Below are 10,273 nucleotides of genomic sequence, written 5' to 3'. Positions count from 1 at the left end.
GTTTCTTCATTTATAATGTAAGGACTTACTACAGATTAACCAAGAATTCATCAAGATATTTAGCTCATAAGCCATGTACCTTTCTAACCTTATCTCTTGCCCCATGCTAATCATGAAACTCATTATCCCCCTTAGTATGGTACATCATTTATTACCATACCATGCTCATGTTCTTTCCTTTTCCAGGGACCCATTTCTGCCCTATCCCCCTCCTCCCCAACTCCTATTTCTCCTAACTATTTAGTCCTAGGAAAATCCTTTGGGATTATCTACAATATCTAGTGATAACACCCCTGGATAGAGGGATGGGAATATAATTCGAAAAAGAAGATTCAATATAATAATTTATTTTAAAGCAATGTTTTCTGAGTATACTACATATAAAGTAAAACTCCAGGAAATTATTGCTTCTGCAGATGTTTAAATTTCACTCATCCCCAAAGGGTCAGGACTTTTCCTCTGTTCCTTATAGAGGCTGAGCTCCATCCTAACTCAGCAATTACGAATGCACTTTTCTCTCTGCCTGGAAGATTCTCTCCCTAACCCGATTTCCTACCTAATACCCATTCATCCATGCAGGTGCCAGCTTAAATGTCGTTTCTCCAGGAAGGCATGTGTGAAGGTCCTTTTCTCTACTGTCTCATATTCCCTTATACATCTTAACAGACCTTACAATTTAATCATGCAATCATATGTGTGTCGTGTTGGTCTTTAGGTTTGTCTTCTCCACTAGACTAAGCTCTGAGGATAAGGGTTGTGGCTGTTTTGTTCACAACTGTGGAGCCCCGCATATGAAAGAACTTTTGTTGCCAAAAGGGACCAAACACTTTACAGAAGTTAAGCAACACTGCTCTGATAACAGGAAGCCCATACGTAACAGTTGAGGCAACTGAGGCACAAAGGATTGCTTGCCCAGATGACGTGCCCTGGAGAAGCCTTCCCTGACCCCACTCCGCCTAAAGTGCTTTGATGTAGGATTAAAGCCACTCTTCGTGTCAACTGCATCAGGGGTCACTCCTGTCTTCTCTGATCAGTGTCCTTCCATGCAAGTGACCCTCCGCTGCCTTTTGGGCGCTCAGGAAATGTTTCCAGGGGAATGGATAACTAGATGGCTCTGGCGTCCCCTCCTCCGTTGCGGCACCTCAGGCAGGTGGCCGCAGCTCCTGAAGTCGGGAGGTGCGAGGCCGGGACCTCCAGGCGGTCGCAGCCGCGGCCCCGCCCCTACAGGCCTCTGCGGTGCTGATTGGCCGGCCGGGCGCCCGGGCCCAAGAAGAGGGGCGGCCGCCCGCGCGCCCGCCTCGTCTTCGCGGGGGCGCGCCCGCGGCACGCGGCCGGGCGGGGCCGGGGGTGAGTGACGGCCACGCGGGCCAATGGGGCGGGCGCGCGACGCCGCCTCCGCCCGCGCGGCCCCTGACGCCGGCCGAGGCGCCGCGCCGCTGCGGCTGCGGGCGGCGACGGCTGCACCATGGGTTGGCTGCTGCTGGCCGCCCGGCTGCCGCCGCTCCTGCCGCCGTTGCTGCTGCTGCTGGCCGGGGGTGAGTGCGCGCTGCGCGGGCGGGCGGCCGCGGGGCCGGGGCCGGCGGGTGGCGGCAGTGACGGCGGGCCGCGGTGCTGGACAGCTCCCCGGCCGCCAACAAAGGGGCCGGCGCGCGAGGCGCGGGAGCGCGGGGCTCGGCTGGGCTGCTGCGCCGTCCGCGACACGCGCGCTCCCAGGGCGGGGGGCGTGGGGCCACGGCGTGTGCCTCGTGTGAAAGCGGTCCCCGGCGCGGGGGCGTACGTGTGTGCGCGCGCGCGCACACACACACACACACACACTCAGGAGTGTGGTGGCGGGCGCGCTGCACGCGCTCCCTGGGGGCTCTGTTCGGGGGGCGTTTGGAGAGGGCGGGAGCACGAGCGAGAGGAGGACAGACCCTGGCTGCCAGTCCCGCGATAGCCACTCAGGGATGGGGAGGCGGCATTTACAGGTCCCGTGGGGTCACTACAGTGAGCGTGGGCGCCAGTGTCTTGCGGCTCCGAGGGGGAAAGTGCCAAAGAGCCGTACACACAGCTGCTGCGACAATGAGGGGTGTGTGTTTACGCGCGTATGGTGCTACCGGACAGGAGGAGGGGTGTGTCATTGCGAATGGCTGTCTAGACTGTGCTGGGCAACTTTATTAGGAGCTGACAAAGAGGAGGTATGACAGCACCCAGGTCTCTCCTTGTGACAGTGACACTGCTGGATAGCTCCTGCGCAGCTGCCACGCAGGGATGGGTGTGAGAGACACTCTGAGATGTGGTTTTAGTTCAGCAGTGCCCAAGGGCAGTGTGTGGGTGATGACAGGCTCGGTGTGGGGGGCAGGTGTGAAATAGATGTGCCTGTGTCAGAGCCTGCTGGAAGCTTCCCAGGGGGATACATGGGATTCAGGTGTTTGCTGGCGGGTGGTCACAAGGTATGTGGCAGCCTCCCAGACAGGCCACCACCACTGAATGCGGGTGGGTAGAAGTGCTGTCTGCAGGAGTGGGTCAAATAAGGACATGACTGAACAGCTTCTCCATGTGCCGGACACAGCAGAAAGGGGACGGTATGCAACGAGTGCATATTAAGGGGCAACTGCTAATTGGTGTTGGTAGAGAGACACACCGGAATGAGTGTGTGCATGCATGTGTGTATATAGTGTATGTGTTCACTCATCAGATGGCCTTGAGTGATTCCACTTCTGATGGACATGCAGGAGTATAACGTGTGTGTGTGTGTGTATGTGGGAGTTGACCAGGGACACTGGCTACTTAGTCACCTCCTGTGAGGTTAACCCCCAAAGACACAGGCACAGATGTGCATCTTTGTGACGAAGGAGAGGCCTTTGAAGGGTCTCTGCCCGAGAGGAGAGAGCAGTCTTTGCTTGACAGTGGCAGTGAGATGGGCCATTGCCATGGGCCCATAGTGACAGAATCCCAGGGAAAATGACTGGACAGGGAAAGGGATCTCTTGCACCTGAGCTTGTCCTAGGAAGGCTCAGTTCAGCAGAGGGTACTTTTTCTCCACCATCAGTCCAGGGATGGGTAAGGACCTAAGTGTGTGCACAGAAGTATGTCCATTGGTGTTTGTCTCATGTGCTCACACACATCTATGTCTATGTTTGCATAGCTTGAATCGTCTCTGGAAGAGGTGAGATTCAACAAATAAATTAAATATTGATTAGTTTGCTCTTTCTTTGTGCAACAGCCATACCAGAACTGGCAAGCAGCGTGTGGCGGGACCCATGTCCAGCTGTGGCTAGGCATGGATGACTGTGGGCAGCTTTACTCCTTCTGTGTTCCCTCCCAACTCCCCCCTCCCGTACACACTTTGTGGTGTACATTATTACTCACCTCTTGGTGACACATATGTCTCTGGTAGTACGTCTTTTTTTTATACACCTTTCTGTAGAAACCTTTCAAGAGCGCTTGGGCATTGCTTCTCAGATTATCCAGACATGCACACTAGTGTGAGTGTGTATGTGGTAGGGTGATTGTGCTAGACAATTTCTGTTGTAGCTGACACTTACGGGTGTGGGGGCTGTGTGGCAGATGCTGCCAGGCAGCCCCCATATTGATGTCTGGCAAGGGCTTAGGGAGAGCTGTACTTCAAAGCTGCTGATGAGGAGAAGGATGGGGGTGTAGTGGATGGTGGAAATCAGAAAGGGATGTTTGGATCAGGAGCAGATTGCAGGGGAGATAAAATATGCGGATTACTAAGGCCTTGTTTTTTTTATCCCCTGAGATAGAAACCTGCTTCCTCTGCCTCTTTTTCTGAGTTTGGGTCAGGTTTTCAGTTCTTTGAGGCTGGTCACCAAATCCTTTTCACATGCCTTCTTTTTCTCTCCCTCTTTCTGTTGGGAGTGATGAAATATCAGAAAATTATAGATGCTAGAGGAGAACAAAAGAAAATCAGGGGCGCCTGGGTGTCCACCTTTTGCTGTCAGCTCAGGTTGTGATTCTGTGACATCAAGCCCTGTGTCGGGCTCCATGTTCAGCATGGCATCTGCTTGAGATTCTCTCTCCCTCTCCTGCTGCCCCCCTCCCCATGTGCTAGTGTGCCCTCTCTCTGAAGATAAGTAAGTCTTTAAAGATTTTATTTATTTATTTATTTATTTGACTGACAGAGATCACAAGCAGGCAGAGAGGCAGGCAGAGAGAGAGGGGGAAGCAGGCTCCCCGCTGAGCAGAGAGCCCAATGCAGAGCTTGATCCCAGGACTCTGGGATCATAACCTGAGCAGAAGGCAGAGGCTTTAACCCACTAAGCCACCCAGGCACCCCAAAGATAAGTAAGTCTTTAAAAGGAAAAAAGAATCAGTCACAAAGAGTATAAATCTGAAATTTTAAATCAGATGGAGTCTCAGTTAAGGCAGATTAATTATTAAGTGTAAAAGCAATTATACACAGAATGCTTAGGGCTCAGCTACTATTTTGGTAGGCAAGTTGGAAAATAAGCAAGCTCTTACAGTTACTAAATAATTATCCATTGCTAGGCTTTTGAAAATATCAAGGTCTATATAAAGAAAAAATAACCATCACAGGGACAAAGAAGTTCAAGAAAATGGAACTGTTTACTGGAGAAGAGTGAGGACCCAGATTCCTTTTTTCACAATAGCTTTTTGGCAAGATTATCAAAATTTCTGTTCATTCATATCAGAAGTTTGAGAAAGGAAGAGAAGGAGGGAGGAGGAGGTGGAAGGAGATGGTGGTGTCTCTGCCTGACAGGTGGAGGAGAGAGTTCCAGAAAATGGAGAAACTCGCCTCATTGTGGAAATGGTAGGGAGTGGTCCCAGGGAATTCCACAGACTGCAGTTTTCTGAACAGGGAGCTTCACTGACTACACAGTATTTGATTTCCAGAAGTGGGAAATCAACAGGATTGCTGGTCAGACTTTCCTTGAGAGGGCTCACACAGTTTCCTCAAGATCCATGCCACTGTGGAGAGAAGGCCCAGGGCCTAGAAGGGAGTGACTTCTCTCCCACCAGGCCCCAGTTCAGCTCCAAGAGAGGCAACACTCCGGTTTTGAAGAGGCAATGCAAGTTTGAGCCTCCAGAGGCTAAAATCCCAAGAATTCCTAAATAAAACTAGTTTGTACTTTTCTAAAGAGGCTGACATAATGTCTTTCCCAAGGTACCCGCTAGAGACTGGTTCATGTAGTTACAGATTTTCACCCAATGACTTTTTCAAAGATTGGCTGCTCAGGTGACCTAGAGATCTGTAAAATGTTTATTTAATTATTACAAACATTTCTTGTCAATTGACTGCATGAGTTTTTTTCAGGTAAGTTTATTGCATTTGGCTCCCCCAGTCTTGGGGGTACCACTTCTACAGTTGTATCTGCTGGTATCACATTTAAAATTTAGACTACACTTTTCAAACCGTGCTCATTTTTGAGGGGAGAAAGCACTTCTATTAACTGGCTGTGTGATTGTGACCTTACGGTCCCGAGCTCTCCCTTATTTCGTCTGTGAAACAAGAGGGTTATTTATTCAAATACCTGTTGTGTTCCTGTCATATTTCAGAGTCTGTCAAGGCACTGGGCTGACCAAGTTGACTCAGACACGAGGCATACAGAGTGAGGGAAGGAGGCCATAGATGTCCAGCTCCAGTTTGAGAGAAAAGTGCAGGGATTGGTTCAGAAGGCTATGGTACTAAGTGTGGTGCCTAGCCTACACTGGGAATACCAGGGAGAGCTTCTCAGAAGCAGGGACTGGAAGCAGAAGCAGGAGCTGGGCGGGTGGGGGCAGGTGGCCCTAGGCATTACCTGTTTTTGGTTAAAGGTTTTTTGAAGCTTGCATGCTGTCCCACGTTTCCACCCATTAGTCCTGGTTTTGTTTTGTTTTGTTTTGTTTTTGTTTTTGAAGTCTCATAAAATAACTCTGATTTCTATGACTCACATCAACCTTTTATTTTAATATATTTGAAGATACTGACCGTTGTCTCTCTTGCATGTTCTTTTTTCCTGGCCAAGAACATCCCAGTTCTCTGTTCTTTATAAAGGATAATAATATTTAGATTTCTGGAATGCAGTCTGCTCATTATGGCACGGTCTGCATGGAGCTGCCCTCCTTTGAGGCCCCTGCCTTCCTGAGGGCTGTGGAATTTTTGCTTTACCAATGAGAAACCTGGGGCCCCTGGTGAAGTAGCTTACCCAGAGCAGCTCCCCCAGGGAAGCCAGAACCCAAACCTGTTTCCCTGGCCCAAGCTCTCTCTACTAGACCATCCTCCTATGTTTGAGATCAAGACCTGTTTATCCTCATCCACACAACTTTTAACTGTGTTAAGCCCCTTTCCCTTGGGGCTCTCCTTTCGGTCAGATGCTGTATTCAAGGTACCGTGTTGCCTGACCATGCACACATAACTCGCGGGGTCTCCACCACGCTTTGGGTGCCAAGCTTAGGGCCTATCACAACAGCAGAAGGCAGTTGTGAAGCTTCAGATTCAGACCATGCAGAGCATGGAGCATGAAGCACAAATAGTGTTAGCTCTCACTTTTTATTCTAAACATCATGAAAGTTTTCCATGAACTATTCAGGCCGGGGCCCGATGTGCAACAGGGGAGAGCAGGATATAACTCTTGATTGTATCACTGAATGTTAGTCTTGGAAAAGAGAACTTGGAGATCATTTTAACCACCTTCCTTATTTTTAAGGATGAGGAGATAGACCCAGAGGTTTTAAGCAATTTTCCAGAAGACATAGAACAAGTTAGTAGTATTTGTGTGATTAAGCTAGTACTTAAGGTGTGAAGCTGGCCCATAGGGTGGTCTTCCTCTTCTCAGTGAATGGAAGTGAGAGATGCAAGAAAGATGCCCTTTAATTTATTGGGTTTTGTTCGTTTGTTTTATAAATTAGGAAAGAGGGATCCAAGATGCTAAACAAAGATGTTAGGACCAATGCTGGCTGAATCTGACCTGTGGTCTCACCTAGTCTTTAGAGACTGTTCAGGAGATCGGATTGCTGACATCCGAATCTCATTCTTAATGCACTTTTGGAAAATGTTCAGCTTAGGACAGATGCCTGGGGACCGGTACGCACACGAGGTCTTTCAGAGGAGGGACTTGTTCTTCACTGCATCTGTGCCCGCTGCAGCCCAGCACAGCTGTAGTGAAGGTGGCCACTGGTGGCCTTTTCTGAGTGAACAAATACTACCCCCGCTGCTACTGTCAAGCCGGTGCTGAGTCTAATGACGCTCTCCGGCCCATCTCCCTCGGGCTTGCCTTTGGTCCTGCCACCGGGAGGGCTGAACAGCTCGGCCTTTGTGGAGTGAGAACAGCATCTCAGAATCCCCCGGCAGCCCCGGATGTCAGGAGTGTCTCCCCCCAAGTCCCCACAGGCACCCCTGTGTTCTTTGCTGTTGGAGGCGTGTCCTAACCGTATGCCAGTCTTGCCTTTCTGGCCTCTTCTAACCATCCGGCTTTCATGTCTGTGCAGGAGCGTCCCTGGGCACGTGTGCAGCAGGGTCTGATGAGCCTGGCCCAGAGGGTCTCACCTCCACCTCCTTGCTGGATCTCCTGCCGCCCACGGGTCTGGAGCCGCTGGACTCAGAGGAGCCCAGTGAGGCCATGGGACTGGGAGCAGGCCTGGGAGCCCCAGGCTCGGGTTTCCCCAGTGAAGAGAGCGAAGAGTCACGCATTCTGCAGCCGCCACAGTACTTCTGGGAAGAGGAGGAGGCGCTGAATGACTCCAGTCTGGACCTGGGACCCACTGCAGGTAGCTTTTCTTACCTGAGACTGGGTGCACCTCGCAGCTGGGAGGGAGGCTGGCTAGGCAAAATGCCAGAGGACCGTTTCCTTGCTCAAATCCTATCTCTTGTCTCTCTCTGCCAGCTTTTATGTGCCGCCAGAGCCAAGTCTCTGGGACCCCTGGTGTCTTACTGGTCCCTGAGGCTCTTTTCTCTTTAATGTTTGCTGCTGTTTAGGGAGCCCATGTTCTGCTCTCATGTAACACCATAGAATGCAACAGCCTGGGAAGGTAACTTTCCCCCCATGTAAACATGCAAAAACCACTGCTCAGAGGGGTTGAGAGCATCCTTAAATTCATCAGCTGCTCATCTGCTCAGCCATGATCCAAGCCAGGGCTTCCCAAGGTCTAGGGGTTCATCCCCTGCTGTGCTATGTTGTTCCTGTTGAAGGTTCCTGTACCCCTCCTGAGGTCTCTCTGACCCCAGATCAAGGCACCACCCTTCTCTCAGTCATGCCCCAGAGCTAGTTTCCAGAGCATGGCTGATGGACCTATGTGGGCCAGCCACCTGGGGCCAGAGCCCAAGCTGGAATGCATGCAGTTAGGAGCTGGATGCAGATACGGTGAAGCACATTGGCCATGCTCCTGGCTTCAGCAGCTGTGCACGTTCTTGGCCAGCAGGAGCCTGTTTGTAAATGCCAGGTGCCACATTGTGTGTGTGCCTGCCCGTGCACATGGGGGCAGGCTGTTATAGAACGCAGTTTGAATTTTTCTCTTTAGCATGTATAATATTTTGGGTTTGTGTCCTCTAATTATGAAAATAGTACTTGGAAATTGTAGAAAATACAAAAGATGCAAAGAAGGAAATGAAAGTCACCCGTAACCTCACAACAAAAAGAGAATCACTAGTCATAGTTTGGGATACATCCTTGTAGTCCCTTTTACGTGCCAAATTGGGATCATAATATTTTCACTTAAAATATTTAATAAATGTATTTCCACATAATTGAATACTCTTTTTAAATCTGATTGTTAGTGACTATGTAGTATTTCGTCATGTGGCTCATCACAGGTTTAAAACCAGCTCCCTATTGTTGAATATTTAGGTTGTTCCCAGTTTTAATGCTGCTGAAACTATCATCATATATTTTTACATGTCTCTGATTGTCTCCTCATGATACATTTCTAGAATAAAATTCTAGGTGTAAAGATGTATCAATCGGCATCCTAGATGGAAAAAGAAGATATGACCAAACTGAGATAACCCAGAGAGAGTTTATTTATAGAATAAGGAACTTAGAAAGGTATGGGTAAGAGATAGGCCAACCACAGAGGAGTCCAGGGTCCTGGGCAGCAGAGCACTCAGTTTTCCTACACCCAAAGGGATGGAGGGAGAGATGGATGAAAGGAACCAGGAGGGACAGAGAGTGCTGGCAAGCAAGTGATCCTGGCAAGAGCTGTGACCCAGCAGGGGAGAAACCAGGGGAGGAAGTACCTGACCCCCTCTCCTCCTATCTTCTGCCAGGATCCCTGTCAATCTCTCTTCCCCTGCCTCTTTCGGGGAGTCTGGTCGGGAAGCAGGGACACTTGGCCTGTTGCAGTAACTCCCAGGGTCCATCTCTCAGGGCAGAGGACAGGGTAGAGAAGGGTAGAGAGACTATCTGGAGGGGATGGAACATGTCTGGCACAAAGAATAGGAATCTTTCCACGGGCTTTTGTTAAATATTTCCAAACCAGCCTTGAGGAAGATCTTTCCAGGTTGCATACCCACCGGAGGTGGAATGAGGGGCAGGTTGTTGGACCCTCCTCACCACTGCGTTTTGTCATTTAGAAATCTTGGTCAACTTGATAGGGAAATTATAATGGCTTTTGATTGCCAGGGAATGTTAACATGTGTGTGTGTGTATGTATGTATGTATGCATGTACGTATTCTGACCTCTTATGGTCCTCTCCGATTTGAGGCATAGTATAATGAAATCAGGCTCTGGGGTCAGGCAGATCCCAATGTTTCAGCACCAACACCTAACGGCTATGTGATTTTTGGCAAGGAGCAACCTGAGCCTGTTTCCCCATCCAGAAAATAGTATCATAGGGTTGTGAGGTTTAAATGCAGTGGTTCATTGAACACTCCCAGTACAGCACTTGGTACTTCTATGTACTCTGTATTACGTATCATTGCTTTTCCATTTTTTTCTATTGGGGTTTTAATTATTTTTATCACTGTACCAATCCTCACATAAAAGGAATACATTCTCTGATGTGTATAGAAAACATTTTTCCAGTTTATCAATTACTTTTGTTATTATAGTAATTTTTGACATACATTAGTTTTTTTTTTTACAAACGTCACAGTCTTTCTTTTGAAATGTTTTTATGTTTTTCTTTGCTTTATGTTTAGAAAAATCCTTTCCCTCCCTGAGATATATGTACCTTTATATCCTCTATTTTTTTAACATTAAATTTTTACATTTAACTCTTTATTCTAGCAGTAATTTACTTACGTCACAGTCTTTCTTTTGAAATGTTTTTATGTTTTTCTTTGCTTTATGTTTAGAAAAATCCTTTCCCTCCCTGAGATATATGTACCTTTAT

General features: G+C 48.8%; 1 protein-coding gene across 1 annotated transcript in view; it reads left to right on the top strand.

Annotated features, from left to right (window-relative positions):
* Positions 1-1,420: 1,420 nt before the first annotated feature.
* Positions 1,421-10,273, top strand: part of PODXL2 (podocalyxin like 2) — a 35,926-nt gene continuing 27,073 nt past the window's right edge. Inside the window, exons 1-2 of the mRNA XM_059390457.1 lie at positions 1,421-1,535; positions 7,432-7,710. Of these exons, the coding sequence (XP_059246440.1) occupies positions 1,466-1,535; positions 7,432-7,710 (349 nt within the window). The 5' untranslated portion in view covers positions 1,421-1,465. The remainder of the gene's footprint in view (positions 1,536-7,431; positions 7,711-10,273) is intronic.

Source organism: Mustela nigripes, chromosome 2, assembly GCF_022355385.1.
Source record: "Mustela nigripes isolate SB6536 chromosome 2, MUSNIG.SB6536, whole genome shotgun sequence".
NCBI lineage: Eukaryota > Metazoa > Chordata > Mammalia > Carnivora > Mustelidae > Mustela > Mustela nigripes.
Note: the sequence above shows the minus strand (reverse complement) of the source record. Positions and strands in the feature narration are given on the sequence as shown.